Source organism: Xyrauchen texanus, chromosome 13 (assembly GCF_025860055.1).
Source record: "Xyrauchen texanus isolate HMW12.3.18 chromosome 13, RBS_HiC_50CHRs, whole genome shotgun sequence".
Taxonomy (NCBI): domain Eukaryota; kingdom Metazoa; phylum Chordata; class Actinopteri; order Cypriniformes; family Catostomidae; genus Xyrauchen; species Xyrauchen texanus.
The window spans coordinates 12,280,629-12,298,355 of record NC_068288.1 but is presented as its reverse complement, the minus strand read 5'-3'; the positions used below and the strand labels follow the sequence as shown (position 1 = coordinate 12,298,355).

Below are 17,727 nucleotides of genomic sequence, written 5' to 3'. Positions count from 1 at the left end.
TCACTCTCCGGTGGCCGATTGCATATTTGCATGAAATTCTCTGTTACCGTCGTGCACTTGTCGTGATTGCAGGACAGCCTCTCTTAATAGTGTGCGGATGTTTTAAATACGTCTGTCCATGGAAATAGACACTAATTACTGAATCTTGTTTTTACATGCTGTTACTGTCTAAATTGCAAATGTCTACTCATTTGGTCATTTGCAAGTCAAATGGACCCTACGGGCTTTTGGGGGCAGATTGATGTAATCATTTACGCCAAATGCTAACAGAAAATGAATAAAGCGTTTCATTATGGCTAAAACTCTCGACACCTAGATTCGCCCAAGCTTGTTTTGTCTTCATTTGTGTCTGAGGTTTTTTTGTCCCCTTTGTGGAGGGCACAATGTGACTGACACATTGGATTGGATAGATTGATAGAGTATAATCACACCGTCAAACTCCCTGCTTGACTTAAAAAGACTCAAAAGACTTGATGCAAGGGAATTTTTAAGGATAAACAGTGTTGAGTATTTATTTGGTAGTTTATGTACATGAATGGTCACAGTGCAAGTTGCCATAAAGAGTGACCAAGTCATGAATCCATACATAGAGCTAGAACTGGATCTTTACTGTACTGCATGTCTAACTTAACTAGAAGTTTAATAACCCAACACTAACCCAAAATTAATATTTATGCATGCCATGTAATACCAACGCGTTGGCATGTTTACTAATCTGATATTTCATGAAATATATTCTGTGTTATCTTGATGTGGGGGGATGATTAAGAAAAGTGCATGTTTAGTGTTTTAGTCAATTTATAGACATTTGCTATCTTGTGTCTTGTTTAATTCATCTAATTAAACTTGTTTAATTATGTCAAATTATTAAAGATTCCATCCAGAAGCCCCAAGATTTAGATCTAGATTTAGCAATAACATAACTCTTGACATTTATGCTTCAAATAAAGTCATGTTCAGCTCAGAAATGTGAAAGATTGTACACATTCTGGATTGCATCTTTAAAGAGCATAAAGCCTAATATAATTGGCTTTATGGATAACGTTCCTCCCATTTTAGTTGTGTTTTTCTTTGTTGCTGTTCTTGCTGGTTGTATCCAGGCTCGATTGGCCTATGTCGAGGCGCAGGGCGAGTTAAAGATGCTGTTTAAAGATGCTCTCCCGACAAGAGAGGAGCAGCTTTCAACGCTGCAAAACACAGAAGAGTTTGATGTTTTGGTGGTGGGGGGCGGAGCCACAGGTGCAGGATGTGCCTTAGATGCTGTCACACGGAGTAGGTATTAGTGCTTTTCACAAACTTAACAACGGAGAAGCGGCACAATTAAACAGTTCTTTCACACTTTAAGAAAACAGAATTGATGTATTTTTAAATCTATTTTATAAATATCAAGTCAAGTCAAAGAATAATTGCTAATATTCAGGGTGGGCCTGGGTCTAATTTGGGCATGCCCAGGCCCACTCTTGGCTTCACCACTGGCTTGAAGCCTGCAAAAATGTTTGATACTACTGTAAATATTTTCTCCTATACCAGTTTTAATACGTAGAGACAGCTATACGTCAGCCACTTCTTGGTTTACTCTGTGCAGTCTGACAAATTCTAGCTAAATTAATGGCTTGAGTTTGGGTCGGAACGACATGTTTGAACATTAAAATGCGTGGCTGAAGGAACGTGTTTATGAAAATAGTTTAGAAACAATAATTATTTTTCCAAGTATGTTTGTTTACACTAGTCGCACAGAAATTATGTTATAATTCCATTATATTGCAAAATTTGCTGATTGTCCATGAGTGATCTACTGCCTTGAATATGATTTCATTTGACATATTATGCTGGTCACATTTAATCCGGAACTACTGCATTGTAAACCTATTTTAGTCTCTTTATTTTTTTGTTATTTTCTTTCTTAACCATGGTTATTAAGATTGCATTTTGGAATTCTCATTTGAAGTTGTATTCAACTTTGGAGGTCAATAGCAGATATATGCCTGGATGCAATAAGCATGTTGTGATATTTCCTCATACATATTACAGATAGTGAGGAAAGCCATATGTAAATGACAGCAGCTGCAGTCTAAATATTTGGCACTGTAAGGTCTTGAAATGCCAGTGCATTGTCTAATCCGTTCCTTACCTGTCTTCCTGCCCCCTCGTCCAGATCTGAAGACCGCCCTCGTAGAACGGAGCGATTTCTCATCGGGCACCAGCAGCAGAAGCACCAAGCTCATTCACGGAGGAGTTCGCTATCTGCAGAAAGCCATCATGAAACTAGATTATGAGCAGGTGAAGGCCCCATTTTTCCCAATTTGCCCTAATATTTAGAAGAAGGATTGCAAAGCTGCTTACGCCACCGCTGTGACATTTGAGCACTAGACAAGCACAAACACTCAACAAACTATTGCAGATATCTCGCCAGTGTGGAGGATGTATAGACAAAACCTTCAAAATTGCTGATCATCAATATAATGAAAAATTATTTATTATATTTCTTAAACTTTAAAGTCAACATTAAAACTAAATTGACCCTATTTACTTTTTTATTGCAACTTTCTGGTCTTATTGTCCGTGATTGATCAGTGCACGTTTTCCTACAAAAGAAACAAATCTTTCATTAAATTGTAAAAACTTTACATTTGAATTAATAAATAAATAACGTCTTTCCTTTTTGGCTTTGCTATCAAACTCCTTTTATGTTTGCATACTTGCATTACATACTTTTTTAACTCTCTCCGCTTCAAACACCTTGTTCTATTCTGGTATGTAATGCCCACTTTTGACAATCCAATCAATTTGCAAAGGATGAAATCAAGTCCTGCCTTACTTTAAATGCATTTAATGTACTGTTTAACTTTAAATACTTTTGTTTATGGAAGTAAAATGGGTTGCAAAGAGCTTTTCATGTTGACATTAAAGGGACAGTTCACCCAAAAATGAAAATGCTCTCATCATTTACTCACCCTCATGCCATCCCAGATGTGTATGACTGTCTTTCTTCTGCAGAACATAAACAAAGGTTTTTAGAGGAATATCTCAGCTCTGTTGGTCCATACAATGCAAGTTAATTGTGGCCAGAACTTTTAAACTCAAAAAAGCACATAAAGGTAGCATAAAAGTAATCCATAAGACTCCAGTGGTATAATCCATGTCTTCCAGTGATAGGTGTGGGTGTCCTTTTTAACAATAATTCTCCACTTTCACTTGCACATTCTTCTTCAAATGATTTTTGGTAATGTTTTTTTGTTTTGTTTTTTTAGAATTCTTCTTGCATATCACCACTTACTGAGATTTATAGTAAAATATATAAAAAATGACTTAAATATTGATCTTTTCTCACCCACACCTATCATATCGCTTCTGAAGACATGGATTATACCACTGGGGTCTTATGGATTACTTTTATGCTACCTTTATGTGCATTTGTGAGCTTAAAAGTTCTGGCCACAATTCACTTGCACTGTATGGACCTATAGAGCTGAAATATTTAATACGTTTTAATTTGTGTTCTGCAGAAGAAAGAAAGTCATTCACATCTGGGATGGCAATGACAATTAGAGAATTTTCATTTTGGGGGAACTTTTCCTATAAGTAAACTCTCAACCATTTAGCTTAAATTTGGAAGATGGATTAATTATTAATTATATATAATGTATTCTATTATGTACAGTATTCAGATTCTTTATTAAAATTATATATAATAGAAATAAACAAACAGTACGTGGATAAACAATTTACATATTTAGAAAAATCAAACAATCTTTAATATACAGTATATATATATATATATATATATATATATATATATATATATATATATATATATATATAGGAATGTATGCTCTGGATCAAAAGAGACAGTTTTGACTGAACAAATTACATTTTCTTCCTCAGTACATGATGGTGAAAGAGGCCCTTCATGAACGTGCCAATCTTTTGGACATCGCCCCTCACCTGTCTGCCCCTTTACCCATAATGCTCCCTGTTTACAAGTAAGAATATCAGTAGTACCGGCAACGACTCTCTTTTGACCAGTTTTCACATTACACTAATTTACGTTTATTCAAAAAGCACTGAAAGAGATATAAAATAGGCAGAACATATAGAGGTGAAAGAAAGAAGTCAAAGAGAAAGACTGGAGATATCCTGATTGCATAAAAGAGAGTTTTGGAAATCAGTCCATTGATAAGTTCACAGAAATGACATTGGACCTTTCATGTGGTCACCTGCACTGGTCGGGTTGGGATATTCTGTGGATCTCTCACCCTTCCAGTCTTTGCCTCTTGTCATTCTGGGTTTTTAAAGGATCTTCCTGTCTTAACCATCATCATTACTAATTACTTGTGGCATTTATACCTTGCTCTGATATTTAAAGCAGCCAGAGAAGTGTCAAAAAAGGGTCACAGAAAAGAGAAACCGCAAGATTACATAGATTTCCTTTTTTAAAAAAAGTCTACAATGATGCCCTGGTACAACCGTATCTACCGTAAATAGAATATTCTAGGCCATGTTTTTCCTGCTTAACATGTTAATGCATGTGTGTACAGGCATTATATTTGTTGAATTCATGATTTTTAGGCTTGTTATTGACATGACTGCTGATGTTTTTCTCAGGTGGTGGCAGCTGCCATATTACTGGGTTGGCATTAAGATGTATGACCTGGTGGCCGGATCACAATGTCTGAAGAGCAGCTACGTTCTGAGTAAGAGCAAAGCACTGGAGCTCTTTCCTATGCTGAAGAAAGACAAACTCGTAGGAGCCATTGTCTACTATGACGGTAAGAAAAAAGAGTATTTATTTATTTGATTATTTACCTGTAAAACATACAAAAATGCTCTTGCCAGTAAAGTTATAGGCTAAGTTCAGAATGTGTTACTAGCTTACCACTTACCATATGCTTTGCAGTAACAATGTTTCCTGTAACATTTGGCGTGGTGGTGGCGTAGTGGCTAAAGCACAGGGCTGTTAATCAGAAGGTCCTTGGTTTGAACCCCACGGCCACCACCATTGTGCCCTTGAGCAAGGCACTTAACTCCAGGTTGTTCCGGGGGGATTGTCCCTGTAATAATTGTACTGTAAGTCGCTTTGGATAAAAGCGTCTGCCAAATGCATAAATGTAAATGTAATGTAAATGTAACATTCCTGCATAATCTCAACTGGAAAACTGCCACTGGCTGTTGCAGCCAAACTTGCAGTCATTGTGCCCGTGTCTCTGTTGGTCCGTTTGCACCCCGGGCCGCCTGAGGCGGACACCAGGCCAAACTCCCATATGTCACTGGTTAGTCTGGGTGTGCAGAACGTGTCCCCTTTACTCAAGGTCTTGTCCACGGCAGCACAAGCCCCGCCCTCAACGCTGCCTTCTGGTGCTTCCTGTCAAACTTAATTTGGCCTGCGTTGATGCACGGATTTCCTCGCAGGGTTCGCGGGCAGCTTATATTCAGGGGGAGTGCGGCGGCTATCTGAGCAGCGATCTGTCACATCGAGTCCCTTCACTTGAGAAACAGAGCCAAAGAGACGTCTGCGTGCTCTTTTCCCTGCCGTGGCATGCTTATGAGCCGGCAGTAACTGGTCTGAGATGTGTCTGTGAGTAGTTGAATTCTGTCATCATTTACTGACCCTCATGTAGTGCCAAACCCATATGCAGGGTTGGGGAGTAACGGAATACATGTAACGGGAATACGTATTTAAAATACAAAATATAAGTAATTGTATTCCACTACAGTTACAATTTAAATCATTGGTATTTAGAATACGGTTACATTCAAAAAGTATTTTGATTACTGAAGAGATTACTTTGCATTTTATTGTCATTTGTTTCATTTAATATTTAGTCCTTTCAGCTGGAAAACATTTATACATATAAATGATCCAAAGTGCATTTGAACAGCGGTGAAACACTTTCTGATGATGTGTGACATTCATACGAGCAGACAGAGAAGTGCGTTTGAAGTACGTTTGGAGCAGAAGAAATAGAAATAAACCTTGTGTAAACTGTTAGCTTTATGCTAAGCTAAAATGCTATTTCTGGCCATTTTACATACACATGTTACCAGCCAGGATCATATTTATTATCAAGAAAATTCACTTATTTATTTTTTCTAGTAAGACCTTTGATAATAGAGCAAAAATTATTTTCTTGATCATATTTTTTTATTTTGTTACTGTAAAAATATCTAAAAATCTTTAAAACAAGATCAGTTTGATTGATCTTGTTTTAGAAACAACACTGCATAAGATATTTGGGTTTTCAGAGAATGTATTTTTAACATGTGTATTTTGTCTGACTGTACTGATACACATTCTTGTTTTTATAGTCAAAACAAGTGAAAAAAATCTACCAGTGCTGAAGAAGTAATCCAGAGTATTTAGATTACATTACTGACCTTGAGTAATCTAACGGAATACATTACAAATTACATTTTACAGCATGTAATACATTTCAGAAGTAACCCTCCCAACCCTGCCTATATGAAACACAAAAGGATACATTTTGAAGAATATCCTGGCCTGTCTTTTCCTTGCAATTACAATGAATAGAGACTAGAGCATTCAAGGTTAAAAACTGACCAAAAAAAAGCACCATTAATGTGGTCCATACGACTCATGCACTCTGTAACTGAAATCATACAATAGCTAAATTAAGTTGTTATTCAGTGAAAATCTTTCTGGTTCAGGTTTGTGTGTTCATAAGAGTTCATGAGAGTAGTGGTGATGTCAGTTCACAAAACCGGTCTGAATCCAGTCTGATCAATACACTGACTCTGATCCGGTCACAGTGTTCTTGAGTCAACCTCTCACTGGATGGGAAGATCATCAGCGAATAACAACTTACATTTTTATCTGTTTCTCTCCAAACCTATCGTTTGACTTTGTAAGACTTGGAATGTACAGCGCAAGTCATGTGGACCACTTTTATGATGCATTTATCGTGATTTCACATAATTTTTAAAGCTGGAAAGCTCCAGTCACCATTCATTGTAATTTTAAAACAAAAGTGACCAGTGCATTCTTCAAAATGCCCCCTTTTGTGTTCCATGGTAAAACGAAATTCAAACATGAGTGTAAATTATTAAATGATGACAAAATCTTCAGTAATGGCCAAACATTTCCTTTAAAAATGTCTTAATTTGTGTATGCATGTGTGTGTGTGTGTGTGTGTGTGTGTGTGTGTGTGTGTGTGTGTGTGTGTGAAATAGGGGAATGTAATGACAGTTTAGAAGTGCGTTTTATTCGTTCTTCTCCCCACGTCCCCCCTCCTCCTCTCACCATACCTCCTTCCCCTGGGTTGTCAGCCGGCTTTTCTCTCCAATTATTCAATCTGGAACAATCACGGCCGTGACATTTCCGAATCTGACCTTCTCTGCTGGAGATCGCAGCCTGCCTGTCGCTATTTGCCTCCCTCTATTTCTCTCACTCTCTCTCTCTTCCCCTACTCTCTCTCTCTCTCTCTTATTTTACTCCTGTCCCTCTCTCTTTCTTGCTCTTCATTCACGTGCACGGCCACCCATCACATCATTCCTCAGCTATGATATGCCATTCATTCTTTGAGTTTTCTGACAGTAAAACTACCATATCTGTGTTTTCAGTCATTTGCAATGCAGTGTTTTCTTTATTTCATTATACAGTAAATTTACTTGGAGCTCTGCGGCACAAAGGCTCTGCTCTTTTCTCCATACCTGCAAGCTGTTCTCTAATAAACATTTAAGTTCAGCCTAGCATTTCTTGTCTGTAGCTTTAGGACACAGCTTTCCATGTGAGCTGAGATTTGTCCTCTTACATGCAATTAGCAATATTCCGTGTATTATTCTTGTCAGAATTGCTCTGCATAATAAGAGGACTCATTCAGCACCTCATGGGTCCAGAGCACAGATGTGAACGTGGAGGCAGACTCAGCCAGTGCAGGTTCATGGGATCTCTTAACAAAGCATGCTGGTGCCTTCACCGCACATTAGTCTTTGAGAAGTGTGCCCTTTAAACAGGCTTCCTGCCTGTGTTATTATTTTATTGTTTGGTGTAGTTGCCCTGAGCATGTGTTCGCATTAGACATGCTTACGTGGGTTACCTATCCCTCTGGTTCTTTTCAAGCCTTCTCAGCCACACTGCAGGACAGAGGAGTTTTATAAATCTAGTAGTGCACATTTGGTCATTATATCATATTGGCTTCAAAGTTTCCTGTAATTCATGTTTCAAATGTGTCTGAAGTGGTTTAAGTGCTTTGATTGACCCTATAACAACATTCAAAACAGTACACAGTACACACCACTAAAAACATCACAATCGTGGAGCAATTCTAACAGTAAGTGGGTGCAGTGGCCTCTAGGCATAGGACATTGTGTGTGCGCATGTGTGTGTGTGTGTGTGTGTGTGGCAACATTTTGCAGAAAAGTTTAATGAAAACATTTCTTTAGAGGTTAGCTGAATCTGACTTTTTAAAAATGTCCTTATGAGGAAAAGTGGAACAGAAAGTATGTTTTTTTGTATTGTAAAAATTCCCAAAGTTTCCTTTTAGCGGTACGGTTAGGATTTGGGTTATTATGGTTAGTAGTACTTACAGTATAAATAGCTTTATTGAAATACAATAGAAGTGTATGGTATGTTCCCATTCACAGTATATAGCTAGGTAAACACGTGTGTGTGTGTGTTTGTGTGTGTGTGTACCTTACTTTAGTTTAGGGATGTTTGTCCACAGAAAATAAATCTGTCCCCTTTTGGGACTTTTAAGGATTTGGAAAAAAATGTTTTTTATTTTGTTGTAAAAAAAATTCTGTTCTGGCTTTTTTAAGGACAGCACAATGATGCCCGTATGAACCTGGCCATCGCTCTCACAGCGGCACGTCATGGTGCTTCCATTGCTAATTATACAGAGGTGGTTCATCTGTTAAAGAAACCAGACCCTACAACAGACCAAGAGAAAGTATGTGGTGCCCGCTGCCGAGATGTGATCACAGGTGAGATATGCATAAACCAAACGTACATTTCATGTACTTTACACTGGACAATACTCACACATTTATGTTTATTTTCTGTGTATACTATTTGTATTTATTATACGGTGAATATTAGTTACCATATTACTTAATGCATATGCACAAGCAGTTTAAAGTTTAATGAATGACAGTCATGAAACTACTGACCCATTCTAAAGTGAAATGAATTAAATCTTGGAATATATCATGGAAAAGAGGATTTTCCTTGTTCTGAAAAACAAAAAGTACAGTTCATTCAAAAGTAAATATCATTCTGCATTAAAGCTACAAATGCCACATGGGCACTGATACACCCTCATATCATGACAGACACTGGCTTATTGACCTGACGCTGATAACGGCTTGGGTGGTCATTTTCCTCTTTGGCCCAGAGAACACGACAGCGTTTTTTTTCCCAAAACTATTTTTAAAAACGGGGACTCATCAGACCACAAAACACGATTCCACTGTTCTACTTTCTATCTCAGGTGAGACCAAGACCAGAGAAGTCAGCGGCGCTTCTGGACAGTGTTGATGTATGGCTTCTGCTTTGCACAGTAAACCCTTAACTTGCATCTGTGGATGCAGAAGCGAATGGTGTTGACTCACATGCATGATGGATTTTAAGACAGTGACGTCTGAGGGATCGGAAATCACGTGCATTCAGAAGTGGTTTTCCAGCAGGACAACGCCAAACCACGTGCTGCTCAGATTACAAGTGCATGGCTGTGTGCATAGAGAGCGTGGTTGCTAGATTGGCCTGCCTGTAGTCCTGACCTGTCTCCAATTTACAATGTTTAGCACATTATGAAGTGCAAAATACAGGCACCATACAATTATGCAGCTAAAGACCTACATAGTGGAGGAATAGGGAGAAATTCTGCTTGCTAAACTTAACATACAGTAGTAAAAACTCGACTGTCCCAACCTTTTTGGAGTGTGTTGCAATCATGTGATTTGCTACTACTAAAAACTACTAACATCACAAGGTAAAACATCAAATAATGTGTTGTTATGCTATAAGTACAGCACAGGGTAAATGGAATTTACAAATCACTGTTTTTTGTTTTTATTAGCATTTTCCTTACTGTCCCAACTTGTTCGGAATTTAGTTTGGATAAAAAGTAATTTATACAGTATATCTATATACAGTAAACCACGACTAACATTATAAGTGGACTTAACGCTTCCAAAATGCAAGCAAGCAGCAAGCCTTTTATATTAAGCAAACACCCGATTCATAATCCTTGTAAATTAAGAGAATTGTTTAACACTCTCAGTTAATGGCCCCTGCTGTGTAACACCTCATGCTAACCTTCACAGGGCAGGAGTTTGACATTCGTGCCAAATGTGTCATCAACGCTACTGGCCCCTTCACTGACTCACTGCGCAAAATGGACAACCAGAAAGCTGCCAAAATCTGCCAGCCCAGTGCAGGAGTTCACATCGTCATCCCTGGATACTACAGGTAGCGCCGACAATCCTGCCTACTGCTACTGTATATCTCAGTGCCCTCTTCTTTCCTCTTTATGGTGTTAACAATGTAGAATGAGATGTGTATGTCTGTATCATCTGTCCGATTTGCAGCCCAGAAAACATGGGGCTGCTCGACCCTGCCACCAGCGATGGGCGTGTCATCTTCTTCCTGCCCTGGGAGAAGATGACTATCGCCGGGACGACGGACACGCCCACTGAAGTCACAGCCCATCCCATACCTATGGAGGATGACATCAACTTTATCCTGAGCGAAGTCCGGAATTACCTCAGCCCTGATGTGGAAGGTGATATCATCCACACTGGCACTTCCTTTGGAATGGTTCATGTCACGTGAAAGATTTCATGACGTTTTGGGATTTCATTTTTGGAAGGGGCACCAGTGGCAGTTGTGGCTCACTTGCCAGTGTGACATAGGGGAAATATATATATTTCTTATTATATATCAAATTTGTTGAACTTTGACTTGCAAATCCAGATGACGAGAAGATGACTTTACTGTGTACAAAGAATGCATATTTCAAATCTGCGTGTTTTTATTGTTGCAGAAAAATGAGTGTGAAGGAGTTCAATGGAAAGGAGGAGGCGGGAACCGGCTTGACAATATAAATAATAGTTTAATGAAGAAATAAACCAAAAGACACAACACACACACATAGGATGGTCAGCTGCCCGTAAACGTTCTCTCTCTGTCGCACCACCGTCCGCAGTCGGCCTTTATCCCTCTTGGAGGCTTGATTAGCCTGATAAGGGGCCGGGTGTGTAAAATCATGACCCGGCCCCACCCTTTACCTGGTCACAATGAGTAGATGTTATATTTTAACATTGTGAATATTATTATTTGTGATTATTATTTATTAAAACCAGAAGGCTGTGCACGTGACATCAGATCCTGGTGTGCAAAATAATTTTGCACCCTCAAATTCTAGTGTGACCTTAGTGGGTCTTTGTGTATGTTTTAGGGTCCGTCAGAATCCAAAAGTTTTCTCACGCTAAAAACAAGGCTAGACGATGCGCAATGAGTTGAACAGAATGTCGGGGTCTAGAGACATGTTTTAAAAATTGTCATCTAAAAATCACACCGTTCCTGCGCGAGATGCTGAAGAAACAGGGAAACAGTCTAGTTTATGCTCAGAAAAGTGAAAAACAGCACAGAGAGATGCAAAAATGTATTTGGTGTGCATGGCCCCTTAGTCTGGGGCTCTAGGTTCAAATTGTGACCTAATTTTGATTTTGACCAACCCAGTTGCTCCCAATGGCAGGCTAGCACCTTGCATGGCAGCTCTGCCGTCATTGGTGTATGAGTGTGTGTGAATGAGACGCAGTGTAAAGCGATTTGAATACCGCTAAGGTTAAAAAAGGCGCTATAGAAGTGCAGACCATTTACTATTCACTATTGTTAGTGTTTTGGGGCCTCACAGGCTCCTACATTTCTGCATGCATATAAATAAACAGACAGACAGAAATAATTAAATTGGCGTTTATAACTAGTGGAGACTAATAACTACTCTACAGATCTCCCCCAAAGAGCGCATGTATTGATTTTTGAGCGCAGCCCTTTAATTGTTCACAGTGCCGTGAATGCGGGGCTTGATTGCTTGATTGATTAGTTTCATAACTAATGTTCTTATACAAAAATGCTTCCTCCTTTCTCTGATTGTTTGGCAAGCCATTAACAGTTGGTTTAGTCTTGTTTTCTCATTGTGTGTTGTGCGTGTCTTTCAGCTAGAAAGTCATGGGACTGTCTGTTTTGAATTATAACATGGATTCATAAACCGCAGTGTGATGGCTGCAGTGTGGCAGGGTGTATTATGCTTTCTGCCGGGTGTGAACGAGTGACCAGGTGACCTAGTTGACCCAGTAAGGATGGATGGGAGTGTGAATAAAGCAGATCATGGAGAAGATGGAGGAATGACGCAGAGACCTTGCCTCTAGATGGAGGGTTCTGTCTGGACTGTAGCCTGGTCTGCAGAAGGCAGCTAAAGGGATTTGACTGTGGGTGATTTGTCACACTGACAGTGTAGAGGCAAGATCATGTTGTTTGTAGCTCAAGTAGAGATTCTGTTTGAGAAAGAGAGAGAGAGGTATGATGAACAGAGATTTTAAACGTAAGAAAGTACAGAAAAAAGGACATTCTCCTCTTTTTTTCTGGTTCAGAAATGTATGGCCATTACGGCTGAGCGATATAGCTAAAAATCTATATAATATTTTTATATTTTCAGCTTTTGTTTTTTTTTTTAATCAGCGTAACCATCATCTCAACCAAATAGCCATTATAGCCAAGCAGACACTAATTTTACACTAAATGCTATTATATTATTTTATTTATATGCACCAAGATAGCAATACATAATAAAAACAGCTAAATTTACTGATGTAGTTTTATTGCTAAAACTTTTTTTAATACATAAAAAAAGCTACACAGGGACTTCCATGACCAATTTTGAGTGATGATACAAACAAATGCTTAATTCGTTTACTGACACAGTCTTTAATGAAAAAAATACACCCAACATTTTACATCTTTCATGCCATCCCACAAGTGTATGACTTTCTTTCTTCTGCAGAACACAAATGAAGATTTTTAGGAGACTATTTCAGCTCTGTTGGTCCATACCATTGGAATGAATGGTGGCAAGAACTTTGAAGCTCCAAAAAGCATATAAAGGTAGCATGAAAGTAATCCATAAGACTCTAGTGGTTAAATCCAAATCTTCAGAAGAGAAATTATATGTGTGGGTGAGAACAGATCAATATTTAAATCCGTTTGAACAATACATCTCCACTTCCACTTTCACTTCCACTTCCACATTATTCTTTTGTTTTTTAGAGATTCAAATTCTTTGTGCATATCGCCACCTACTCGTCGGGTCTTGTCAAAGGTGGAGATTAATAGTAAAAGATATAAAAAGAGTTTTATGGGTTGCTTTTATGCTGCATTTGTGTGCTTTTTGGAGCTTCAAAGTTCTGACTCCAGTAGTTAAATCTTTATCTTCAGTAGCAACAATATGAAAAATAAAAACGGTTTAAAAAATGTTTGCACAAATACTGAATATTTCACAAATACTGTTATCCAAATTATTTTCATGAATAGGGTTAGGGTTAGGTTTAAAAATGCTAATATTGGCAGATACAATATGATCACCAATATAACATGCATCTCCAATAGTTATGGTAATCATGACAGAATAATCAAAGCAGTTGTGGAGTTGTATATCTTTTCTGTCACTTTTGTGAACTCCATGAATGCATTCCAGAGTTAGGAAATGGACTGAATTCTTCCCTCGAGAATTCGAATACTCAAATCCATTCGACAGCCCAGCGTTTTATTGCTAACTTTCATTTGGACACAAGGTGTGTGTGTGTGTGTGTGTGTGTGTTATTGGCCTTCTCAGTCTGTTGTCTGCAGAGCTCCCTCGCCTTGTCATAAATGTTTCAGAGATGCCCTTTGATAATGAGACTGCTGTCTCTGTTTTTCCCCCCATTCAGAAATATCAACCTGCATATTACAGTGGCAGGCGTACCACGGATCGATACACAACTCCCTCTTAATAATTAATGCTTGAGATGTCACTACAATAGGGAAATTGTCTCTGGACTCATACAGTAGGTGTTGTTGGTGTCACAGTTTGTTGGTTGAACAAAGTAGCAAAGCAATTAAATGGAAATGCTTATTTCTTCCCTGTCAGAGCCAGACCTCACAGGACGGTTTTATTTGAAGTTGTGCTTGTCCCATAGTCATTTATCAAACAAAATAGTTCATGACACAAAGGTTTGCTTCATCTTTAAATATGAACAGTTAGATATGGATGTAGACGGCACACTGCGCAAGACACTGAAAAAAGACAAAACTCAACGTCTTGCACAGGTTTACACAGGAAAACAATAAAAAAACTGTGCAGACCAACACAAAAACTTATTTATGTGAAAGACTCCTGAAACATTTCGATTTTTGTAATGTATTGAATATTGTTGTTGAATTGTTCTGATTTAAATGTCACCAAAGTAACAGGAAAAATGTGGATTTGTTGAAATTGTGAGAATTTTTTGAGACAGTCTTCAAAGCATTTGCTTGACTGGGTTGAAAATATTCAACGAATCCATTATGTTTTGCATGTATGCGAAAGTGTTTTTAGTAAGGATGCACCGATGTATCGGCCGCTGCTATTTATCAGCCAATTAATGACCAAATTAAAACCACTGGCAAATTGGTTTAAGCATGAAAACACTGATATGTAAAACAATGGTTCATTTATATGGTCCAGTAATTATCATTACGCTTAAAAACTCTTTGAATTCAAATGCCTTTGTCATTCGTACATTAATGAGGAAAAACGTTGTTACGTGACACTTGTGAAACCGGCACTTACCGATACATGATGAGGTAAAACCATCCAAATGCTTTGATTACAGCAAACATTGACATCAGTGGTATGGAATCTATTTAGACTGCATGACTGATTGAGTTAAGTTTGAAATCGCAATAAAGGTCTTGTAAGATTACAAAAGCTTGAAAGGCTGCGTTTAAAAATAGACTGCAATCAGCTCATCAGTTAGCGCTTCAGTCAGCATTGTGTAAGCAAGCAGCGCCCTCATGCCATTTTCTATTATCCATAATGCCACTATAGAATATAATAGGACGTTTGTTCCTTTAGGAACTTTTTATTTTTAAGTGATGTGGCTGACATTTATATGTTTTACAACATAATATGTTTTCATAATATGAATTTGTGATGTTCTATTATAGACAGTGTAAACATGTAAAATGTGAGTTCTGTTGTTTTGAACCGCAGTATTGCAAAACATTTTTTTTTTTCATCAAGCATCATGCTATGATATAAGTTATTTATAATATTGTTTAATCTTTTTATCTTCTATTTATCTATCGTTGTGGCTCTCTTTAAAATGTTGGCCTGTCATGTGTTCAACAGATCCAATCCATGTTCAACGAAAATTTATAATTTTTAGAACAAAAGCTCTTTCACTTCTTTGTATGTTTTTAAAACAATTTTCATATTGGTACATCCCTAGTTTTTAGATAACATTTTACATTATATTCATGGAGCTTTTTTTTGTATAGAAAACTTAACATTGAATTAAATATATAAAATGTTTTTGTCAAAGCTATCATATTTGTGGCTTTTTTTGTGACTTTGTGGCCAATAAAAATGCTGGCAGGGCAAGTAACATTCTGAACTACTGTCCCTACTAGTCCGGCTTATTGTCAGCCCTAATATTACATTTGTAGAATAGCGCAGCCTATTGGAGACCTGTCAATCAGATAAACGCCACACACACTTCAGCTGTCAGAGTTTGTCAGTGTCTCTGTTTTCTCTGGTTCTCAGTGCGACGAGGGGATGTCCTGGCAGCCTGGAGTGGCATTCGTCCGCTGGTCACCGACCCCAACTCCAAAGACACACAGTCCATCTGTCGTAACCACATCGTCAACATCAGTGACAGTGGACTTATCACCATTGCGGGTCTGTGCCAGTGCATCTATCTTGTACCTTTGTCTACCATAAAGTTATTAAATGTGCTAAGTTTGTGACCCCTTAGAAATAATGTTGTTTTTTGCTTGAATAGTAAACATGGGAGTAAACATGGTCACTGTCACAAATGTGCTTATTTGATAAGTGACCTAGCATTAGCCGCATCAGCATTAGCAGAATATGAGTTTTATGTAACGTGTCATATCAAAACAAGAACCGACTTATACAGTTTTCTAATGAGAAATTAGGCAGTTGGGTTATTTACAATATACTAGTGCTCCATTAGAGGTCCATGTGCTCCTGTACAAAACTTTAGCAGACCTCTCCGTACCATAGGTGGGAAATGGACAACCTATCGCTCCATGGCCGAGGAGACGCTTGACGCAGCGGTAAAGGCTCATAACCTCTCGGCTGGGCCCAGCAGGACTGTCGGTCTGTTGCTGGAGGGTGGGAAGGACTGGACTCCCACCCTGTACATTCGCTTGGTTCAGGACTACGGCCTGGAGAACGAGGTGGGTTTCAAAGCCTAACTTTTCAGCATTCTACTGGTCAGTGCTTTATGGATCAGGTCCAACTGTTTCCCATGATTCAGTGCAAGAGAGAAAGTCTGGCAACCCCTTGTTAGGAAGTGCGAGAGCTTGATGGAGCCGTAGCACTACCATGGATGTTGTTTTGCCAGCATATTTAAAAAGGTCAGCATGCAGATATTTTTGACAGCACTTGACCTTTGGTGAGAGATATAACAGAAGAGTTCGAATCAAACGGGGCCGTGTTTATTTTTCCGAACGCTTAATTAAGCAAAGGATACAGTGATTCGTGAACTAGCTAAAGAACTTTGAAGAAAACATCTCTACAGCGTAAGAGAACATGTTTTAAGTGTTAGACTAGCCTGGGATAAGGTGGGTTTCCTGTAAAGGGTATGTAAGTGGTAACCTGGTATCACTGAGATTCAGGACACAACCTGTTAGGCCACTGGGACATCACTAATTCATGTTATTGGAAACCAAAATGTATTATTCTTTTTGAATGTTACAGTTTTTAAATGAATGTCTCTTAATAATGCTAAAATGAAGTCTTTGGAAAAATTATAATCATTTTCATACTCACAGGTTGCACAGCACCTGGTAGCCACCTACGGTGGGCGAGCTTTTGAAGTGGCCAAAATGGCCCGGGTGACTGGCAAAAGATGGCCCATAGTGGGGAAACGCCTTGTATCTGAATTTCCCTACATCGAGAGTGAGGTAGGCATACTGAAATTCAAGCACCAATACTTCACATGTGTATTTTAAAGAATGAATGTGCATTTCCTTTTACTTTTAGCCTTAACATTTTTAAAGTACTTTAAAATACATTTTTAAGTCTAATTGTAAAAAAACTATAAAAGTAAAATTGCAAATTTTTATGCAGAAGTGTGTAATTTCTGCAACACTACCTTCACCAAATGGAATTGTAAAAATAGACATTGTTTTCAAACAGATTTTTGAATACACCCTCTGTCTGCCATTGGTCTACAAACAGATAATCATTTACATTTATGCAGACGCTTTTATCCAAAGCGACTTACAGAGCCCTTATTACAGGGACAATCCCCCCTGAGCAACCTGGAGTTAAGTGCCTTGCTCAAGGACACAATGGTGGTGGCTGTGGGGTTTGAACCAGTGTCCTTCTGATTACCTGATTACCAGTTATGTGCTTAGACCACTACACCACCACCACTCCTCATAATCCCGCCCCAAACTCACGCAATTGGTCAAGGCTGTGTTGGGCTAAACCACTCAATGGGCGT

At 38.5% G+C, this 17,727-nt stretch overlaps 1 protein-coding gene across 1 annotated transcript in view; it reads left to right on the top strand.

The window, feature by feature from the left end:
* Positions 1–17,727, top strand: part of LOC127654245 (glycerol-3-phosphate dehydrogenase, mitochondrial-like) — a 34,674-nt gene that overhangs the window by 5,847 nt on the left and 11,100 nt on the right. Inside the window, exons 3-12 of the mRNA XM_052141355.1 lie at positions 1,101–1,272; positions 2,156–2,280; positions 3,886–3,983; positions 4,606–4,769; positions 8,776–8,940; positions 10,282–10,426; positions 10,546–10,739; positions 15,798–15,932; positions 16,278–16,453; positions 17,051–17,182. Of these exons, the coding sequence (XP_051997315.1) occupies positions 1,101–1,272; positions 2,156–2,280; positions 3,886–3,983; positions 4,606–4,769; positions 8,776–8,940; positions 10,282–10,426; positions 10,546–10,739; positions 15,798–15,932; positions 16,278–16,453; positions 17,051–17,182 (1,506 nt within the window). The remainder of the gene's footprint in view (positions 1–1,100; positions 1,273–2,155; positions 2,281–3,885; positions 3,984–4,605; positions 4,770–8,775; positions 8,941–10,281; positions 10,427–10,545; positions 10,740–15,797; positions 15,933–16,277; positions 16,454–17,050; positions 17,183–17,727) is intronic.